The sequence below is a fragment of the Lethenteron reissneri genome, chromosome 10, assembly GCF_015708825.2.
Source record: "Lethenteron reissneri isolate LAM-NWPU_2019-01 chromosome 10, ASM1570882v1, whole genome shotgun sequence".
In the NCBI taxonomy this organism is placed as follows: domain Eukaryota; kingdom Metazoa; phylum Chordata; class Hyperoartia; order Petromyzontiformes; family Petromyzontidae; genus Lethenteron; species Lethenteron reissneri.
In genome coordinates, this window is record NC_083788.1 from 7845229 (window position 1) to 7867932 (window position 22704).

At 46.2% G+C, this 22704-nt stretch overlaps 1 protein-coding gene across 1 annotated transcript; it reads right to left on the reverse strand.

Annotated features, from left to right (window-relative positions):
• Positions 1-432: 432 nt before the first annotated feature.
• On the reverse strand, positions 433-22704 carry LOC133340912 (potassium voltage-gated channel subfamily B member 1-like). Its single transcript, XM_061549403.1, has 3 exons — positions 21626-22704; positions 17481-18238; positions 433-6577 (listed from the first exon to the last, which is right to left on the reverse strand). The coding sequence occupies exons 2-3, from the start codon at positions 18105-18107 to the stop codon at positions 4796-4798; spliced, it is 2409 nt and encodes an 802-aa protein (XP_061405387.1). The 5' UTR covers positions 18108-18238; positions 21626-22704; the 3' UTR covers positions 433-4795.

Genomic DNA, 22704 nt, shown 5'->3' on the forward strand with positions numbered 1-22704 from the left:
CCTCTTCGTCAATGTCATCATCAGCGGCAACAGCAGCTATGATCAATCCACTGCTGGATGAAGGTCTCCCCACTGTTGTCATCGCTCACGATCCAGCGATGTAACAATCCACCCAGAACCTGCACATTAACAGATTTCGTAGCTCCATCTCGAGTACATGTTCTATTACATGGCTACCTGTTCATGGCGATCGTCCCTTCCAGTTTTACGTTTCTTTACAGTTTGTTTCTCTTCCTCCGATAAACTGTGTATATTCTGCAATTAATTTGTTCCTCTTTCTCTCAATATAAATCCACGCGTGCATCCGGCCCCCCTCCCCCCCCCCCATGAATCTTTGCGCACTTTTCAGTTTTTTTGTTCTACCTTTTTTTTTGGTTACCATGTTTACGAGCCACCGCTTACACAGAGTACAAACGCCTTTTTCATAGGGTACACACATTTTTTTTATAGGGCACAGACAATTCATACATATGGTACATATATTTATGCAAAGCGTGTCTCTTATGATTTCATTAAACACAATTTCAATCACATAAACCTACAAAACATTACCGCGGAAACCTTTCTCTAGCAACCGAGATGGAGACGGGAAGGAAAACAATTTTCAATATTTTTTTTTTAATCAATATCCAGCCAGATGGCTCAGCGGTAGACCAAAGGGATTGCAATTGGAAGGTTGCAAGTTCAAATCCGAGTTAGGGCGTCCACATGTCATCCCTTCGAGGTCGATAAAATTAGTACCACCACTTAGTGGGGAAGTCAAAAGGAGTTGTCCCTCTAGTGATTCTTAACCTTGAGTGCAGCCTGCACCGTTTTGGTTCTCAGAAAGGGCATCTCGCACCCCCAGCGGGTGCATGCACCCCAGGTTAAGGACCACTGCTTTAGACACTCTACTCCCCCCACCCCGTCATCGGAATGTGGAATTTCCACCACTGGCTCTGTAAACAGTTGATGAGCACCGCCTGGGCTGCAGGAAATCCACTGATCTTCATTTTTTCATATCAAGAAGCGGTCACAGACCGCGCGATGAACCCGGCGACCCGAGTTCAATTTTACGACCGTGGCAAAACATCTGTGGCGAGCGATGTCTCAACTAGTCTCGGGCTAAACCTCCCCCCCAACCTTTTCCTTATTCAATCCGCACTGACCAGCGTGGTGAAGTATGGTCAAACAACCCCAATGACGGGGACGGTATATGAAGAGATCTTCACTCAGCAGTGGACTGTGAATGACTAGACACACACACATTCACAAGGGGGTTCCCTCAAACTCAGTAGATTTTTTTCACGATGTAGGTTTCCCTTTTAAACCGATGGTACAGCTGGATATAACGTCAGCTGTTGCAACGTTTGTAAATGTACCTCTCTGCATAGTTTGCAGCAGGAACCCGATGTAAGTATATCATATTCTTAAAACACGCTTCTCTACTGTACCCTAAGGTCTCAAGCATCAGTGGCTGACGAAAATGTGAACGTTAGCGTATGATGACAAAGACAAGTTTTGTAGACCAAACAAATATCAGCTCCTGAATTGTTTTTTGCCGTTGTCAAGAAGCCCCCAGCACGTGGTAGCGAAACGTCGGACATCGGTTCGAACAACACAGGGCACAACCCGAAAAATGCATCGGAGATTTTTTTTTTATCCGCTCGTGTTACCCATTCCAGATCAGCGGTTCTCACCCCGTCAGTCTTTCAGCCTTTCAGGGCTGTGCAGGCTGAGCCATGGGTACTGTGCAGGATAAGTTTACGTTGCACGGGGAACGTCAGTGCCACGTTGCAGCGACAAAACATGACACAACGCGAAACAAATGTCCTCACGAACACCGCTTTGACTATGCGTGGACATGTGACCTCTCTCTGTAGATGGCCTACCTGGGGAGGGGGGGGGCGGCAGATGACGGGGGCACGAAAACGAATAGTATTGATTGGGGGGGGGGGCTGCCAAAATAAGGAGGTTGAGAACCACTGTGCTAAATGGAGCGTTATACATCGCAAGATAGTGAGCTATGACAACAGATGGGCGGGTCTTTCATTCAGCAGTGGATTAATCGTGGCTAATGATGCCGATAGGCGGAGGTCTCGTGTATACCACACGTAAGATGGCTAATGCCAGCAAAGAAAGTGTCCTCGCAAGGTCATCCTTCTTATTTCAGTTGAGATTGAGACCCACGGCTCGATATTTGTTGCAGCTGAACATTTTTGCTGCAACAATTTTATTTTAAGAGCGGTCTATTTCACATATTTTTTTTTGTTTATCGTCAATATTCACAGCCACGAAAACTAATGATTAAAAACAAATATTTCTCGCGTTCATCTTTAAGCGTCAATATCTCACGATCTATGTGTGGCCTTTGACCCTTCTTCCGCATGTGCTCAATGTTGTGCCCCTTTTGGCGCATGGTCTGCATCCCACAATTGGCCTTCGTCATCATGAACAATTTCCACTGGGCCATAAGGCATTGATGCCTCCTGTTGGCCGTCTGTATAATAGCAAGACTCGGATTGCAAAGTGGAGATTTGACAACTCCGGTCGGGGTTTTGTGTACACGTATGTATGCGAATGTTGAACTTATTTCACACACCGTGCTTATTGGAGGTGCGGGAGAAGGACAACAAACCAAACAGAAAAAGCCGTTCTAAAGAAATTAGTTCACAATCTAGATTTTTTGTTTTTAAAACACGTACGGCTCGCTTTGTCAGCCCACTGCTGGATGCTCGTGATCGTTGGTTCACCATACCTCACCATGCTGGTCAACATGGGTTGATGATGACGGAAAGCATAGACATGGAAACTTTAATAGAGTACAATAGATTTTACTGCACTGCAGTCTGACAGCAGATATTATGGATAACTCGACATCTCTCAACTGCCGAACAGATGAAAATAATGAAGGATAAGGGATGAATTCAGATGAAACGTTAATTAAGGTGAAGGAGCAGTGATTATTACGCTGCTCCATGAAACCAGATACCCGAGTTCGATTTACAGTCATGGCTAACATCAGTGGCGAAGTGATACCTGAAGAAGTGTTGGGCTTCTCCACCTTCACCGACTCACACTGAACGACACATTGTAGGGAGGTCTTCATTTACCATTTGATTGACAAGGGACTGAATAAATATTTATATATTTTGTTGCGCAAGTAATTGAGAACTCGGAACGAACACCAGAAGACAATGTGACCATCAATCATCAGAGTTAAGCGAGCCTGCGGCTGTCAAATGAAGATTATACAAGAACGTACACACCGTGGCAACAAGACAAAACTCATCACGTGCTGAGGAGCCATGGCAAGGTCAAACTTAGGGATATCACCTGAGGTACAAAAACAAACCCAGAAGATAATGGGAAGAAGAAAAAAGAATGATAATAGGACAATACCGGGACAGGGGATAACTACATGTAAATGCATTGTCTTGAGCAGTTTATTCTTGCTAATATTATTAATGCAACTAACAAAAAACGGGACTCGTATCGTCCTAGGAAGACTGACATACATCAATGGGAAGCAGCTACCTCAACGAGAGGACGATCCTGTGAAAACCAGGGCAGGTGGCAACCGTCATAAAACCTGCCTCGAAGTTGCTGTGAGAATTACCTCAATGCCAAATAGGTATTTGGCCTACGAGCCTGGTGAAAACGCTATTGATTTTGCGAGGCTGGCCGGCGGCTGCTTGCTAATGCCATGCTTGATTATCTTTGTAAGTACCCAATTCTATTGTGGGCCTCCAGGCCATTTGCATTGTGGTGGTGTAAACCGAATTGATCTTGTCAATGCATTTCCCACCTTGTGTTTAAACAGATTAAGCCATCTGAAACAATTTAATGCTAGATGTATTTCATTCATCCGTTTTTTTTTTTGTTTATCTCATACGAGTGTCAGTAGATCAAACTTGAACTTTAAACACATTTAATAAGTGCCCCATTGCTCATTCAGTCCCTCGGCCAATGGCCCAAAATTGTTCTTAACGGTCCCACCCAGAGTGGCAAATGCAAACGATGTTTTCCTTGAACGATTTTACTTATAGATAACAAATATTTAATGATAGCATAATGCCGTTAAAGAAGGGTACCCCATTGTATATTTGATAGAGAATATACTTTTGGGCGTGGGGGGACGTGACAGGAAACATTCACTGAATATGAAAATAAATAGGAAGAGTGTTTATAAAACAGAGAGTATACGCGCTAAGCTTTCTGCCCATGGATACTGACAGCATTTGCCACCCTAGTGGTACTGACAAATCCCCATGGCTCATGGCCTAATTACAACCAGGGGACACATAGAATGCAATACAATCATTACCTCATTATTTTTTGTTAACCAAGCAGGTCCTCTCCATCCTATTTTCACTCATTATTATTATTTTGATATATATGTATATACTGTACTGTATATAGTAAAGGAATGTCTTTTTGGGCAGTGTACACCCGAAGGTCGTGCATTATTTCATTATTCTTGCAAGTGTAAACAAATTGTCCAGAAGTCAGCTTGACATTATAACTCTCACAATGCATACTTATAGGTGAGATTTTGTTTAGAAACTTCCAGATGCAAGCATGACACCATGCGATTGCTATAAATATAAACACGTTTAATTCAGTGTTCGTATACAATCGGTACCACTGTGCAAGCTCTGCACGGATTCTCATAAAGTGAACATTCAACTTGTACCTACTTGGTCTATAAACCATCCTCTTGGAACTAAGGGTGCTTTCTTTGCAAGCCGTGGAGGTTATTTTTTTTAGCATAACTGGAATTTACTGAACAACTAAACAAAAAGCCTACGCAAATCTAGAAGTAGCACTTATGTCGGCCGCCTCTTGCAAATCTTGGCAACCATTTTGTTGAAAGTCGGCATTCTTGAAATTCTACACAGGAACTTTTTAATTCACCTGAAGGGCTTGCGTCTGTGGGCTTCCCAGATAAGCCGGCACCATCGGTCACCCTCTCTGCTGCCCTAAAGCTCGAGACACCGTCTGAATCTTGCCTGCTCAATTTCACCGACGGCAAGCCGTGTTCGGCAAAGTTCACCTTTCCAAAATCCTGACACTCTGCCCAGCTGCTCCGCTGGTGCCTGCCATCGCACGAGAATACCTCTTGTGCCACCTGACCCTGCGGGTAACTTGCAGGCCTTAGTGCAGCCCCCCTCCGCCCCTCTCTCTTTGTAAACTCGGTCATTCGTGGCTTGGCCACATCTGCGCCAACCACGAGTCTGTCTGCAGAGAACTTCTCCGAACTGCCCCACTTGTCTCCGTTCGCTTCTTTACTTTTCGCCTCTTCATTGTCGCCACACGAGAGACGATGCCCGTCGCTGTTCCCTTCATCGTGCCTAACTCTCACTCCATCGCAGTTCGCCGCAATATTTGGCACATCTACTCTGTCTGGCCCAAAGCCTTCATTGACCTCACCGGTTGTAGGTGGAGAGGCATTAAATGCTTCCAGTCTCCCTGGATCTAGCACGAGTGGCTTATTTCTTGAGCGCCCGACCAATGGTTGCATCTCTTGCGGTTTATCCTCCAGCGTCTGCGCTTCATGGTCAGGCGAATCCTTGGACGACATCTCCTTGTACAAGCTCACCAGCTTCTGCACGTCCAGGTGGTGCGGAGATCTGGAGACCTCTGCTTTGGACGACGCGACGTCCGAAGCCACACCCTTGGAGGTCTTCCACCGGCTCGGAGAGAAGTGGTTCAGCTCGTCGACGCTCACTCTCTCCTTGCAGCCGAGGTTCTTGGTGTCCTTCTCCACAACGACCACCGTCTCCAGCTCGGCGTTTCTCACAAAGGCCTCCTTGGTGTTCATCGAGACGATGCTGCCGTTGCGCTTGGCCCTCTCGAGTGCCTCACGCCGCTTCACCGCCTTCTCCTGCCGCTTCTGCTCCTTGTAGAACTCGCTGAAGTTGTTCACAATAATAGGGATGGGCAGCGCAATAACGAGCACGCCCGCAATGCAGCACAGCCCGCCGATGATTTTGCCCAGTAATGTCATTGGGTAGATGTCGCCATAGCCCACAGTGGTCATGGTGATGGTCGCCCACCAAAAGGACGCCGGGATGCTATGGAACTTGGTATCCGGCTCGTCCTTCTCGGCGAAGAAGACGAGGCTGGAGAAGATCATGATCCCCATGGCGAGGAAGAGGATGAGGAGGCCTAGCTCGTTATAGCTCCTCCTGAGCGTGAAGCCCAGCGACTGCAGGCCCGTGGAGTGACGAGCCAGCTTGAGGATCCTCAAAATGCGCATGATGCGGAAGATCTGCACGACGCGCCGCACGTTCTGGAACTGCGAGACACCACGGCTCGATTCGGTGAGGAAGATGGTGATGTAGTATGGCAAGATGGCCATGAGGTCGATGACGTTGAGGGCGCCTTTGAAGAACTTCCACTTGTTGGGCGCCGACATGAAGCGCAGCAGGTACTCCATGGTGAACCAGGCGATGCACACAGCCTCCACCTGTGCCAACTTCGGGTTGTCGACGATGTGCGAGAACTCGTCCTTGTGCTGCAGATCGGGCAGCGTGTTGAGAGACAGCGCAATGGTGGAGAGCACGATAAACAGGATGGACACAATGGCCATCCCCTGGGAAGGGAGTAGACGGAGGGACGTTCAGAGGAGGATGGGGATGAGATAAAGGAGGAGAGCGATAGGAAGGGTTTAAGTGGCGGGAGGGTGAAAGGTGGTTGAGAGTGAGTGTGGGGGGCAGGGTGGTGAGGATGCAAGAAAAGGGGTAGGAGATGCAGGGTGGCAGGGAAACAAGAGAGGCAGAGAAATATCATCAAATATGCATTGAAATACAGACACACTGACGTACAGAGACGGAGAGATAACGGAAGAGAGACGTTGCTGTAAAGAGGCTTTCAGGTATACTAAATAAACAAGGATGAAATTCAAAACGTTAACACGGTTTAATTTGAGACTGGAACTACGCAAAAAAATGTATCAATGATCTCTTTCCGATTATTGAATTGCAAATTTTCTGTGAGCTGTGAACATTTTAAGGCAACCATGTTTCTTTTACACATCAACATGTTTGATGAAAACGACTTATTATTTCACCTCACCCATCCTTCTCAGATACATCAGAAAGAAAATGAATTGTTGTTATGTGTCCCATGGCCCATAACTACTGACATCCCATCACTCCTCACAGCCTCTGTGGGTTATAACCATTCACTTCCCACCTCCCCGCCAGTGATTCAAGTCATACTACGGTTGCGGTCCAATTGGCCTAATGTAGCGGCCTCTAGTGGCTGCAGAGGGTCTTATTATTAATGCCAGAATAAGAGTGCATGCTGAAAAAGCACAAGTTTCACACGACAAAGTAATGTTTGTTGCTTGAAACTTAAGGTTTTCCAGCCTGCACTCTTATTCGGTTACGATTATGGGATTATTACGACATTTATGGATGTGATTAGCATTTGCATTAGTATTGCTGATGATAGTGTTCTGATGAGTCTTAGTTATGACAAACCAGTCTATCACAGTTGTCCATCGCTGCATTGCTGCTGCTATTAGTCGGTCACATTTGCTCACATTTATTGCGGGTGGCCTAGGACGAGAAGACCACAATGCACTTCTTCAGGCTGCGTGTGCTCTTTGCGCACGCCTACGTCCTTGTTGAAGCCGGTAAGCGTGAATATCAGTGGCGTGAGCGCAGTTGGTGAAACGGAAGCCAGTCATAATCTATTTTCCCCAGGTTATCGCTAAAGTGGCTTCTGAGGACAAGGTCGTCCTTTAAGATGATACTAATGCCTGAGCAGGTCATGAAAATGTCACCTGGGTGAGACAGATTGTAAAGCATCGGCCGGAGGGATTAGTATAATAACAAGTTGTAAGATACTTTACTTTTTGGACAGCCCACAGTCTTGAAACTACAAATATGCCAGCCAATCACTCGCATATATACAAATAACATGTATATATTTTGAACTTTCTTTCGCATCGTACATATTCAACCGTGTTAATTGGAGGTGTGGAGGAAGGACAACAAACTAAACACAAAAAGCAGTTCTAAAAACATGAGTTTTCAATCTACATTTAAAAGTGGATAGCTCCAGTGGCTTCCTAATATCGGAAGGAAGGGCATTCTAGATGGCCGCAAGAAGGGCATCTGAAAGCGTGCAATGCAGTGACCATCTTTGTTCGATGGCCAGCCAAAGGCGAGTGTGTGTGCATACAACATTTCACCGACGGCGTTCTTCGGCTGCACGGGGAATCACAAACACATGATGTTCTAAACGTATGTGTGAATGCAGTGGCTGGGCATGGCATTGCGAGCCCTTTTTGCTTGACACAAGGATTTATTTGAGAGCTTATCGAGCTTGCGATCAATAGCTCATTACTGTCGCCATATAAACGTAAGAGGACGTCTATGATATATATATACTGTAGCGTATAATAATGTTAAAATGTATTTGCAAAGGAAACGCATAATGACTCCGGAATGCATCGGACGACACTGCCCCCTACTGTCCACAATGCTTGCTAAACGCATGGTAGTCCGTCCATTCTAAGCACTTTCCAGGCTCAACCCCGCTTAGTATCCCTCCTCGAAACGGTATAAGTGGCATTTCCCGCACCTCAGATTAGCACGGTTGATGATGATGACGATGATAATAAACTCAACGGGAAACAGAAGTGCGAGCGGGCCTGGAAGGAGAGTTAGAGCAAATGATGCGTGCGAAAAAAAACGGTGATTTATAGACAGAAAGGGACTGTGGACTCATTGAACGCTGCTGTCTGAAGTAATTTGGGCACATTTTCTTCTCTCAGGTCGGTGGTCTGACACAAGGCCGTGCGTGTTGTACGCGTTCATTGCTTCTAACTATCCAATGTAATTTATCTTTTTGGAAATGAGTTTAGGAATAAAGGGCACTCCAAACCGCTCTTGCTCAGCTCATTAAATGAATCGAGATCCCGTTTTACGTTCAATGGTTGCTCTTTAGATATATATGTCCCTCCAGTGCATGATTTCCTTCAATACATTGGCTTTTTGTGACCAATGTTATAATTATAACAGATTTTTTTTGGGTTAGGTCGCTTCAGTAACACATCTGTATCATACACCCTCATCCACCCGACGCAGCCTATTAGTAATGTTGTCACGTGATGAACAAAGTTGCCAATTTGTTCCTGCCTCAGCACCACCAGTGTGCTGGACAGCGATCCACAACAGAAACGCCTTCCTGCCTCGCTTCATAGGTTTTTCAATAATTTCCTGAAGTTAAAATGACAATTGGTCGTGATAATGACTGTGTGCTCATCGAATGTGGGATGGCCTAAATATTTTCAATCTTTATATCTTCGGGACAAATTTTTGGCAGTTTCAAAAATTATGAAAAAATAACAATAAATTTTACCCTTTCTAGCAAAAAGGTCCCATATATATACGGCAAAACGGTCCCATAGATAGAAGTGAACGACCCGAGCTACAAGTGTGCTGATACTTGCATTGCTTTTGTGCTGTTCACCTTCTAGCGTACTCTGGTCTAACACTCGTGAGACAAGGCCATAAAGAAGGCTGTCTCTGGTATAGGAAAATCAATTTCAAAGACAATGCCGTATATTATCAGAGCATGTCTGTTTGCATCTTTTGCAACAAGTACCGTTTGTGGTTAACACAGACTTGATGCCTTGCAAAGGGTATCTATTTGGCGTTTGATCATCTTAACACCTCCTGTTTTATTGCCAGATAGGCTAAAAACTATTATTATTTTCTCTCTCGTTATGTTTACGCTGTCATGTCAAGCCTTTGTAGACTATGAAAAGGCGTTTCACCCCCTATGGAAAATTGATTTAGTCATCCGCGCTGTCAAAAAACGAGGCCTAAATAAATAAATAAAATATTTTTTTATTATAACAAAACGTCCACTGGAAAAGAACCGAAGAGATACGCTGGGGACGGCCAAACCCGTTCCCAGAAACATAGAAGAGGTTTTTTTTTCCCTTCGCAAAATGTACGCGTAGCAATGTAAACAATACACTGTATACAGAAAACAGAGCATGCATTAAAGACCCAACGAGTAGTTACGTCATCTATTAAGTGGCCAATAATAAATGCTTCGCAGTTACTTTAATACAGTGCGTGCACGTACAAAACACGATTACGCTAAAATGGAATGTATTTGAAGCATAAGTAAAGCACGTGTGTGTTTTCAGTTACATTAGCCCCGTGTAATTAAATTGGAATTTGCAGTCCGTTGCCAATCCAGTGCTGGATGAAGGCATGCCCATGCCGTGTCAGTCATGGGGGGCTGCTGTTTGACCGTACTTCACCACACCGGTAGGGTGCGTGATGACGAAACCGGGGGGGGAAGGGGTCAGGACGGCTTCATAGATCAATCGCCTGCGCTATTTTAGCCGTGGCCGGGAATTAAACTCAGGTTGCTTGCTTCAGAATACACTAACCACTGTGCTCCCCCCCCCCCCACCACCGTATAACCGATAGCCATCATGATGAGATAACACTTCCTTTGAATGTCACAAATGAAAACGCGACAAACATATTTCCGTTTGCAGAAGACTCCCAGAAGCTGGATACACTGCAGAGCTCCCGGATGGCGTTTCTCATGGAGCTCTCGCCACTGCTCACGTGACCCCGGGTGACCCCTTGGCCGCAATGCAAAGTAATAATAAGAATGTGAGAGCAGCTCTGGCCCATTAAACATTAATCGGCTATATTACAAGCCTCTGAATTATTGAACCGTCAATTATGTTTAACGTCCACACATTTTTTTTTATTTTTTTTTGACCAGAGCCACTTGGATATGTGTACGCAACAAAACGTAGCATTTTAAAGAGACCATTTAATCTTTTGATGATGGTGCACTTTCACCGAGGCATCTTAAACGGCTTTACACAGATGACTCGGGATTGGTAATTTAGCCCACGGAAAATGGGGGAACATGCCATTAGCAGGAGCTCAACAATTATTTCCAAAGAGGATCATTAGCGCGCCGCTTAGTGTCAAATGCGGACCAAGTGGCATCATTCTTTTCCTCTTCCAAAAGTCACAAAGTATTGGAATTTCCACTGGCACATCCGAGCTTAGCCAGTGGGTGCGGGGGCCTCTCACGGTACAGGTGACTATTTGCTGTTCTGAGCCAGAACCAAGCCATGATAGGCTGGCCTCACAAGACCGTTGAACCTGGCTCAGGGACCAAGCAGGATTATGGACGCGTTCAGTTGGGTTTGAGGTCAGCCAGTATACCGGGAGGACGCGGCTACACTCTCGGCTCATTCATTGTGCGTGATGTTAGCGGCACGCCTTGGCGTCTAATGTAGGAAACCTAAATGAACTAAAACGAAACTATTTTTCTTTTATTTTAACAGGTAAGGCCCACTGAGTTATACAGCTCTTTTTTCAAAAGCGACCTGGCCACACATGACAACTCAACGAAGTGGCTTACCCTCATGTGGAAATGTATACTTTAAGCGCATGTTTATTTTAAATGTGGAGGGGGGAAATTGGAGGATCCGGAGAGAGAGAGAGAGAACACGCAAACCCAAATATAGAGGCATCATCAAGGTCGGAATCGAACCCACGTGGCGATACCTCCTCAGCCGCACGCGTGGGTTGGCTTGGCACGGCCCCAGCGTGGCTCAGTTGTACAGTGGAAGAGAGGTGAATGTGGGCGATGTCGGGCAGCTGTCTCGTGATTTCCCTGCCAGCGGAGCTATCTTCAACAAGGTGGATTGCGCGCGTCACAAACGTCTATTACACGAGGACAGGTGAATTTTGTCAGGCTTGCCTTCTCGTTCGATTTTAAGGATGTCTTGTGGCACCTGCTGATTCATACGTTGGCAATGAGCCACTTTTTTTGACAAACGGCAATCTTGGGAGTACGTAAGTTGTAAGAATAAAGAGTTGCAGGAATGGAAGGCGGAATGTTTCAATCAAGTGCTAAACATGTTCAAGTGGATCAGACATTATAATGCTTTTTCTCAACGATGATATCTGAGAGAATTAAAGAGTAATGAAGATTAGTAAGTAACCAAAGCAAGCCATCTATGATGCAGCGGATATCAAACGCCATATCTTGCCATCATTATCATGATCATCATCATCATCATAATTTCACACTGTCTATTGCTAGATACACGTTATTTGTAAGAATAATATCTATTATCCACAAAAATAATTATTGTGTGGTGGCATCATAATCCATATCTATAAGCTGCATACAGTTGCAATGAGGGCTATGTGTTGGCTTGTTTATCAAGTGCTAAACATGTTCAAGTGGATCAGACATTATAATGCTTTTTCTCAACGATGATATCTGAGAGAATTAAAGAGTAATGAAGATTAGTAAGTAACCAAAGCAAGCCATCTATGATGCAGCGGATATCAAACGCCATATCTTGCCATCATTATCATGATCATCATCATCATCATAATTTCACACTGTCTACTGCTAGATACACGTTATTTGTAAGAATAATATCTATTATCCACAAAAATAATTATTGTGTGGTGGCATCATAATCCACATCTATAAGCTGCATACAGTTGCAATGAGGGCTATGTGCTGGCTTGTTTATTATTTTAATCTGCTTTGAATAAGAAGGGCAAAGGGTGGACCAAACATTCAAGAACACATGGAGTTATTTAATATATTTTAACATCGTCATTAAAACAGTGTATTGTTCATAATTGAAGTTTATATTGTATCTATTATCGTTTATATCTATTTTCGTTCTTGCTTTTCAGATGACCTTTAAAAATGGAAATTGACTCAAGACGAACGAGTTATATTTTTCTTTTTATGCATGCTAAAGAAGCCAGCTTTGGTCCTTAAAAAATTCCTAAACTTCAAAAGAGAACTCATGCATGCATGGATGTTAATGGAAGTCAGTTTTAACATTTTTTAAATAAATAAAATAACCCAAATGTGATTTGTTACAATAAATATAATATCCCTCACGTGTCCTGACTTTTAGGCCAGACAGTGTGTGTTTACTTTTAAGGCCACGGCCTTATTGACGAACGTATTTAGTTTAGTAACTGTATAGCTCTTTCATAACACGGTACACGTACGTTTACTCAGACTTCCGTAGATATAAAAAAAACTTACTATTTTTCTTTTACCAGGTAAGGCCCACTGAGCTATAATATCTATCTTTCAGAAGCAACCTGGTCACAAATGTGGAAATTTATATCAAATACTCAAAGCGCATCTTGATTCTAAACGTGGAGGGAAAAACCGGAGGGCCCGGAGAAAAATGCACGCGACCACAGGGAGTGAGACACGCAAACTCCAAATATATAGCAGGCGTCAGGGTCGGCATCGAACCCACGACCTCCTGTATACCAGGTGAGGTAGTTCACATCTCGCCACCGCGGCACCCCAAATAACTGGGTCCATGAACCTCAGCATGGCCCTTGGGTGCAGTGACGCGGCCTAGCAGTGGCGTTCGCCGCCTGTTGCAGAGGTCCACGGTTCGAATCCAGTGGCCGCCCTGGTTAATAATCACAGTACTACCGTTTGCTTCTCTGTGGACGTTAATGATCCCCTGACATCATTCGTAAGAGTAGGCCACTGTGTGCCCACGTGAGGGTCCGAATTTGCCAAATTCGAAAAAACTACGCCGCAATTTACTCAGTTGGGATTGTACCCATGGCAATCATCGCGCCCTACTGTGGCAGACTTGTTGTCCTTCCCCCGCACCTCCAATTATCGTGGGTGGCTACGTACGGTGCGAAAGAAGTTCAACATGCATACAGACTAATGGCACGGATGACTTGCAATCCTGGTCTCTCGAGGTCTCACCTGGTTTAAACAAACGACACTTGAAACTCTACACAAAACATGTATGTTTACGTAATCAATGGGATGCCTTACGCTGTATATGGGAAACGTGTAAAAAACAACTAAAACTTCGAAATCCAAGTCATAATTTGCAATGCCCTTGCACTGCGCTGTTGTGTTTGGTTAATAGCCACACTTACTGAAACCACAACGATTGCTGATGAACAGCCAACGTTCTGTCCTGCTCAAGCACTGAGGCGGTGCTCATCACCAGCTTACAGCCCTGAACCAGAGGTGCAAATTCCACATTCCTATGGTAGGGGTGTTTCTAACCATAATGGGGTACCTATCGTATGAACTCCCGAAGGACGACTTGGCCGAGTCAACCCCTGACCAGGATTTGAAATCGCAACCTGCGGATCGCGAGCCGCTCGCTCTCGACCGCAGAGCCACCTAACGATTTGGTAGCCATTCCACATTCTATATGGCGGGGCTCAGTGCGCCGTAACAGAACGAACGAGTTGACAAGCGCTCGACAAGTAACCCAACCGACAATGCGTCGCCGTGCCAGCACGGACACATCCGCACGGAGCTCGAACGTGAAATCGGCGTTGCGTCGGGAAAAACACGCGCGTGTGGACGTTCACTCGCACACAGCAAGCTCACAAGGGGGGGGGTGGCGGGCGGGGGAGGGGGCCTTCCTTATGCGAGACAATATGGAATATCACGCGCGCGCACATTCACAGACACGCGAGATTGCCTTCCCTCCGTTAATTATTAACGGACAAGCCAGATGTGCTGACAACATTAACAAGGTCAGCCTGTCCGTGGTTGGTTAGGGTGGGGCCACGGCGGGTGGAGGGGGGTGTAGGAAAATGAGTGATATAACTTCAATCCATCCAGGTCGTAGAGAAAAATGTCATCTATATTGCACCTTAATGGGTATTCGCCTACTGATACGTTAAGCATTAGTGTTCTCTTTGCAAAGGTCTCCCTTTGAAGAGTGATATCCCGCTGACAGATTACGTAAGCAGGGCCGCGGGAGAGATGGTGACGGCACGAGGGGGGGGTTTCATCCAGCAGTAGACAAACCATTCACTGCGTTTTGATTTGAATAGAATTACAATAAAATTGTAGGCATCAAGCGACTCGTTTGTTTCTCCAAAACGGAATTGTTTCTCAGCAACGGCCGCTCCTGCCATCGGCTCCTTTGATTTATAGTTTTTTTCACAGCAGCTCCCTCATTATGATTGTGATTGGACGGAATCTGTCACACCGAACTTTCAACTCAAAATGCATTATCTGCGTCTTCAATACATTTGTATGACAAAATATCAAGGGCATATACAATTTATATACTTATCCTGTAGAATATGTACTTTCGGAGCGATTGTAAAACTAAACAATTCCATCCGATTTGAAAATAAATGTATTTGGAATCCCTCTCAATGGATGATGATGACAGTTTCTGTCAAAGATTACTCTTGCGTTTTCTCCAGATGCTCTAGTTTCCTGAAAACATCTTAATATAGAGGACCACAGAGCTGAGGCAACAGTATTGATGCCGGCTCACCGCCTGGCTGCAACCTTTCCCGCTCGCCTGCGATGCCTCCATCCTCCTCCTCGTTCTCTCTCCCTCTTTGAGAGCGAGCAAATACAGTGCAGTGGCCGCTCGTTACAGGTTGAAATTATCATTAATAAGTACACCCATGTCTCCAGTAGTGTGGCATTGGTTGGCATGGGCCCTGGTGCAAGGAATAACAAACCCACAACTTTGGCTGTTGCCTAATGAGGCTGGTTGTAATTACCGACGAAACGTCACGGCACTCGAATTGTAAATGTTGTCGTGGGTTTACTCTCCACGAGCTGAACTCGTTACTAATTGGCACGTTTTGTTTACGTGACACAACCTCCCTAACCGGCTGTGTCGGGCGGTAGCAGGTTTAACGGCACATTTATATTTTACTGCGATCTAACCCAAAAACAATCTATTATCGATAATATTGGCCGCAAGAGCCTACGTGTTAAAATAACATTCCCCCTACCCCTACCCACTCTTGTCCATGGGACACGGTGCAGTCTCACCGCCTGCACATTCGATTGCTATGCGCTCCTGCATGTCTCCTTGGATTTACATATTCTGGCCGTCACTATGTGACTGTACCCTCATACACCTCGCATATGGTTCTCAATAGAACATGACTTGTCTAATTCATGAAGCGGCAATACAGCACTCATTCATGGTGTCACTGGAGATACTGCCATTAAAGAATAAATCATTCAACTTCCTGGGCCCGAGGCGTCTAAAAAAGCCTTTCCATATATATGTATGAAAAAGTATACAAACAATCCAGGAGATGGATGTACGGCGACATGCAGCAATTGTTTTTTCTTGAATAAATCTCTGAGGACCTTTGAGTGTGATGATTTTCTTGCATGCGTGTGTTATTTCCAAGAATTCCCAATTTCCTCCCAACAAGCCAAATCACTCATTCATGGAATTAGCAAAGCGTCCCAAATGCAGAGGACTCTCATGAAGAATTCAGTGAGACTCATTGAGACTTCCCTGGATATATAGAGGATATTATTCCTATCATTATAAATAAAACGTGGATGTACTGGGACTGTCCCAGCCAAAACCAGGACACTTGGTAGGTTGAGACAAAGAAAACCCCTTTGATATGCGGTCCTATGTGTTGCTCGCGCCTACTGGACAAGTGTGAAAAAAGAGCTTCATAGCTCATCGGATTTCCTCCAGGATAAATAAAGATTCTGATTCGCTCCGCATCCTGGGGAGCTTCTTCAGCAACTCAACTGGGCAGCTCATTTCCTCCCTCGATTGTACCGCATCGCCAGATCACGTTGCTGAATAATAAGTTTCCCGCGCGCGGAGTTAAACGTCAGACATCGTGTTGGAACAACACGCAGGGGACAACCCGAAAACTCATCTGAGAGCCACAGAGCTCTACACGGGAGGAACAAGCAAACTACGGTCATCCTCACAGCGGCTTTTTGCTAACCATCTAATGAAGACGGTCACTGCATCGCGAGCCTTCAGATGCACTTCTGCGGTCGTCCGGAAGGCTCTTACTTCCGACATTAGGAAGCCACTGGGAGATATGCACTTTTGTGTTCAGTTTATTGTCCTTCCCCCGCACCTCCAATTAGCAAGGTTGGCTCCGTACAGTGCGAAATAAGTTCAACAACATACATAACAATATACATACAACATACACCGTTCATGGGACCATTTTTTTGCCAGTATTAAGATAAAAGGGAAGAAAAAGTCTTTACCATTTCTGTAAATAAAACAGGTGTTACAATGTTCAAACACCAAATAATCTTTCGTACGGCTAATTTAGATGCAGAGCAACAACTACAATTTCACATTCAGGTGGTCAAGCCAGATAACCACGTCAGGAGCAGCGGAGTGTACCGCTGTGATGTCTCCTTCGTATTTGTGGATTGTGCATTGCATCCTTACACGTTGTTAAGGCCTGTTCTGGATGACCACAGTCGCACCATTGGAAAGTTGAAATTTTCCATTCGTGTGTCAGGTATCTGCATCTGCCACGATTTGCGCAGCAGATGCGGTTTAGGGTAGACCACGAGCTTCGTGGAAGACACCAAGCAAGATGCCCGTGACGAGGTCTCACCGAATCTGCATTAACCACACATCACGCTCGCGGTAAAACACGCGAAAGCAAACCGTCGCACTGAAAACATTCGCTCACCTTGGCTGCGAGCGAGGAGTTTGGGTTTTCGAGCAGCTCCCAGAGCTTACGCCTCTTGTCGGCGCAGCACGTGCCCTCGAACTCGTCGCCCTCGCGCTCCCGGGCGTTCTCCGCCTCGCGCCGCAGCTCCTCGCTCATCTGCTCCTTCTTCTGGTGGTAGCGCGCCTGGCAGCATGTCTCCAGGTAGATCTCGTCCACACCCCAGTAGTCGAGCTCCTGGCCGAAGGAGAGCGCGCACATCTCCTCGCTCATGTGCAGGCGGCCCGTACGGTAGAAGTTGAGCACCGACGCAAAGGCGCCTGGGTGCCGATCGAAGAAGTATTCGTTGTCGGTGATGCTGTAGTCGTCGCACAGCTCCGAGAGGGCGCCGTGGGTGTTGGTTGCGTGGAGGCGGCCCAGCCGGGTACGCGGCAGCCTCTCTAGCGTGCGCCACAGGACCTCGTGGACGAGGCCGCCCACGTTGAGGCGCACGCGACGCGCGGCCGCCTTGGAGCGAGCGATCTCGGCCGGGTCCGGTGGGGCGCCCGGCGACTTTGGGGAGGACCGCGACGAGGTTCCCTTGCGATTCAGGTTCCACAGTTTGAAGTTCTTGGCCGGTGATGCGCCGGCCGACTTGCTGACCTCCATGGCGTCGGAGTGGTGTGGGTGGCCGTGATGGACGGTGGAGGTGGTGGGGGGAGGGGGGTAAGATGTTCTACGGGGATCGGGCGGCCTCCAGCGAGGAGCAGAGGACTCGGGATCGCGTTTTCAGAGGGAGTCTGAGAAAGAATAAAAATGGGCGCAACACATCGTTTGTTATGATCGTCAACAACGACGACGCCGTTGTTGTCATTCTCGTTATGAACATGTCCAGCGGCGTAGCTATCGAGCGTGCAGGGGGTGTTGCAACTGTACCGGGGGCGCACAAGTCGCAAGGACTCGGGCACTTGGCTACAAAGAGGGCAGGAATTGTGGACAGGGTGCCGCGCGTAATCATGAATTTCCACTCGGGGCCCGTGCCAACCACACTGCACCACTCACCGTATCGCAATCATCTTAGTCAATGGTGATTAAAATGCAACCCCTTCTTCTCGCAGGTGAGGTAAGTTTAGTACATGTCCAGACATTGGGCAGATTCATAACATGATGTTAAAGTACCTGTAACCCATTACATTCCACAACTGCGCGCCTATTAATATTTAATGATCCAAAAACAATACAATACAAAGGCCCAAACAATGAAATGCTCTGAAATGTAAGGGGATTGAATTCCCCGTACAGCCTTCAGTCAGTGTGAATAGAGAAGTTGTCAGACTCTAAACTCACTCTTTGCATTTCACGTTACGCCAGACAAACGAGAACAATTGGCGACCAGTGATTGTGATCTAATTTCAATTGCGTACGAAGGATTCACATTCAGAGTTTTATAATGCAATTTCTTGCGGCGAAAATACCGTAAATTTTTGTTATTTTATCATATCCCGTTTTTATTTAAAAGTAGTGGCATTCAGCGTTACAGGGCCAAAAATCACGCCGCACTCAGCCACACAGATTGGCGATGGCTAACGGCACACGCACTCAACAGCAGACAGCAGAAAGCAACGTCGGGCTTTGGATAACATCTGATAGACGGCGGGCTAATGCGTGTGAGATACAGTATTGTATTTGAATATTTATTTTAAACAAAAACGCAATTTAAACAACGCAACAAAAACCACGACGCAGCTTGCACAACTGAGGCTGGAAATGTCCGATTAGGTTGACAGGAGTTTATGAAATGAAAGGCCAAACAGAAAATCATTTAGATTTATTGAGATTAAAAGGGAAGTCAGCGGCGCGCGTGAACATGTCGCAGCTAGAGATGCGGCCTCGGATGAAACGTGAATTTTAGCCGTGCAGGATTTTGTTTTGTTTCATTTAACTCAGCGTCTATATGTCCCAGAGATTGCACAAATGCAAGAAGAAAAACAATTACAGGGAAACTTAATCGCTGCAACGGTTAGATAAGACCGTGAGTGCGGCGCACAGGCTTTGAAAGGTGATGATCCACTTAGGCCAGACTAATGCGGCTGTGAACGCAAGGTTCTCGAAACACCCATTTACGGTTTGTGCGTTGACATGTTTATGTTGAAATTGAATGTGACACCCAGGCACTTTGAAAAGAATACATTGGGGGAATGTGTAACCAGAAAGTGCCCAATTAGTAAATTAAGGAGTTCAGCAAAAAAATCCATAGTTCTTGCACTGTATTTCAATGTCCCAGTGTCTTTGTTCTCCGCCTTCACCAACCTGTGTGGTGAAGTATGGTCAAATACCCACATGGTGTGGGGGGGGGAGGCCCTCAGCGAGCAGTCCATTGGCAAAAGGACTGTATGCGAACATGTTAGTGGACTTACTTATTTGGTAAATTGCCCAATCGTAAAAATAGGCGATTGTTTGTTGTGATAGCGATGAGTCAAGGAACATTGAAGTTTGTGCTCTCCGGTTGCTGGGTTAAAAGTGAGCAATGTCCTTGCCCAATCCTGGCCAGCCATCTCAAAATTTCAACAAACAACAGTGCTAAATATACGCTGGAAATTAAACATGTCTTTGGCGTTTTGGTTGCGTCGCCTCCATATACGCACAATGACAAGGCCTGAACAGACGAGCGTGGATTCCCAAATGATTTTGGCACCCGCACAACTCCAACAATTACGCATTGTTCTCTGCAGTTGAGCATGTTAAAAAAATAATTAACACATTAACACTGCTGGACGTAATTACACCTTTGAGATAATCAACAGTTTTTTGACAAGTCAAAACAAGAAGCACTTCCACCGACGGCGAGGGACAACTGACGAATAAGGAGGGAGACAACTAATACAGTGCCGAAGATGGGAGAAAGAAATTGAGGCAGAAATATTAGGGAAATGAAGACTACGGAGCGAGTTATGTATATGCATGTGGAACTTCTTGTGCACCGTACGCAGTCAACCGTGCTAATGGGAGGTGGATATGAATGTGGAAACAATTAAATGAAAAATAACGGTTGTGACTTTCTAACCAAATGAATATTTCTCTTTACTCAAAACATTGTCAAACATCACGCTCTACGGTGGGAGTACCGCATGTTTTTTCGGCGCTATATCTGACGTATCCCCGCACCTCCAATTAGCACGGTTGGCTACGTACGGTGCGAAAGAAGTTCAAAATGCGTACGTATCGCTCCGTGTGCTGGGAGCTTTTCCGAACGCCTCCCATGTCCAGAAATGCATTAAGTTCTGAACACCGGAAAGCTACAACAGAGCACAACCGTGGAAACCTATGCGGCTTTTATCACACCATTCTGGGGCCCTTTCCTAGATCGTTAAGATGATCGTTTTGAGCTTATTCCTGTTCCTCCAAAGACACAACAGATTTACATCCCACTCACAAAACTGCTTTACCAACTACGGTGCGTCAAAAGCCAAATTACGAACGTTAACCCCGCCATCTCATTAAACATACAAGTTATATGTGCCTCGGCTTAAAAACATAAATATTGTTTCCATGACCTCTGGAGTATTTAGGAATGCCCCTGTCCCATCGGAGGTCATTAGCCCGTGGTGAAAATTAAAATGGTAATGACCAGACTCAAGGCCATTTTTGGAAGAAGAAAAAAACAGTTTGCCAAATTTTTTCAAAATAAGATTCGATTTGTCATTGACTGCTAATGATGCAATTTTTGGTAATCTGGGCTCCTAAAATGCATTGCAAATAATAACACTGTAAAACAAATCTAGTTTACTTAAGACGGCTATCATAGGTACAGTACTCTACATATATATTCCTTCTCAACCCTGGTGTTCACAGTCATCATCCGGTATTCAGCAAAAAAAAAACGCTTACACCCAAAATATTGCAAGTGCTTAAGATACTAACAGAAAACATTTTTTTAATATTAATTAAACAAGCAGGCAACAAAGATACTTCACCCCACCAATTACAGGGCTACCACCTTTGCCCATAACCCTTTAATGAAACGTGACGCACGTTCACCTGCTGCTCACCGGTTAAAAAGTGAAACCAGCACTGTAGACACAGAACCGGCGAGCGGTGTTTGGTTACGACGGCGCACATCCGAGAGGAGGAGGAGGAGGGGGGGGCGGCTCGTGAAGTCTGCGCAGGCAAAGAAGCCGCTCGCTCACCTGATCCGGCATCACGACCAGCGGCACCGCAGGGCAGCCGACATCCTTGTCCGCGCGCGCGTCTCTCCATCGTGCACGCTTGCCCCACGTGTCTGCCTCTCCGTGTGCGTGCGTGCGTGCGTCTCAAACTATGCAAATGTGTTCTTCCCACTCAGCCTGGCTCTCTGCGACGTGCTGTACGTGTTGTCTAAGTCTTTGGCCTTAATATGCACGTGCCAACTACACACTTGTTTGTCCCGAGAGTCTGCTTAGGCTTAGACGGGGGGGGGGGGGCGAGGGGGTGTGTGTCTTTGTAGGAATCTCTCCCTTTCCCACTTTACTGTCGGTCGATGTGCATGTCTGACTCCCTGGGGCGACGCATCTGCTGTTGTATTCCACGCACACCTGCCTCACCTGCTCGGAGTGCTCCTCTCATTGTCCCGGTAACACACGCAATGCCCTCATTTATTCGGTTCACTTTCTCATCACCGTCTCCCTTCATCTATTTCGGGCATCCGGTGCACATATCTCTCACTGTCGCCGCATCGATGCGTCTCTCTCTCTCTGCTTGTTAACGACGTGTCCGTCAATACAACGCTCCCGATTTCCCGCTGCGTATTAAGAGTCGTCTTGTTTGTTATACGGATGCCCACCTGTACATTTCTGCATCTGTGTCCTAATCGATATCTCTGTCTGGTCACTCATGCGGGTATTAATGATCAATTGTGTAATCTCGTTTTGGTCAGTTCACCCCCCCCCCCCTACAACCTGTCTCTCTCGCCTCTCTGCTCGTCCATGTGCGCCAGCGCCTCTCTAAATCAGTCTCTCTCTGCAGCGTCAAACGCCGTCTCACTCCACAGTCAGTCCGCACGTCTCTACGTGCATCGCTCTCCGTCCGTGCTTGCCCGTCCGTCCAGCGCCTTCTCGAGCCCTCTCGTCAGCGTCTCTCTCTCTCGTCTGTCTGTCTCCCTGTCTCTCTCTCCCCCGTCTTTCCCTGGTGTGTCTACTGCGTCGCCGCCGTGCTACATCCGACGTCGGTGCGCCGTGCTGTGTCTCTCCCCCGCCCGGTGCCGTGTGGCGAGGAGAGCGCACCGTGCCGA

Excerpts from the sequence above, each read along its gene's own strand:
- LOC133340912 (XM_061549403.1), bottom strand. The coding sequence starts at position 18,107 with ATGGAGGTCAGCAAGTCGGCCGGCGCATCACCGGCCAAGAACTTCAAA. Across the intron at positions 6,578-17,480 it reads ACTCCTCGCTCGCAGCCAAG|GGGATGGCCATTGTGTCCAT; the intron begins GTGAGCGAATGT and ends CTCCCTTCCCAG.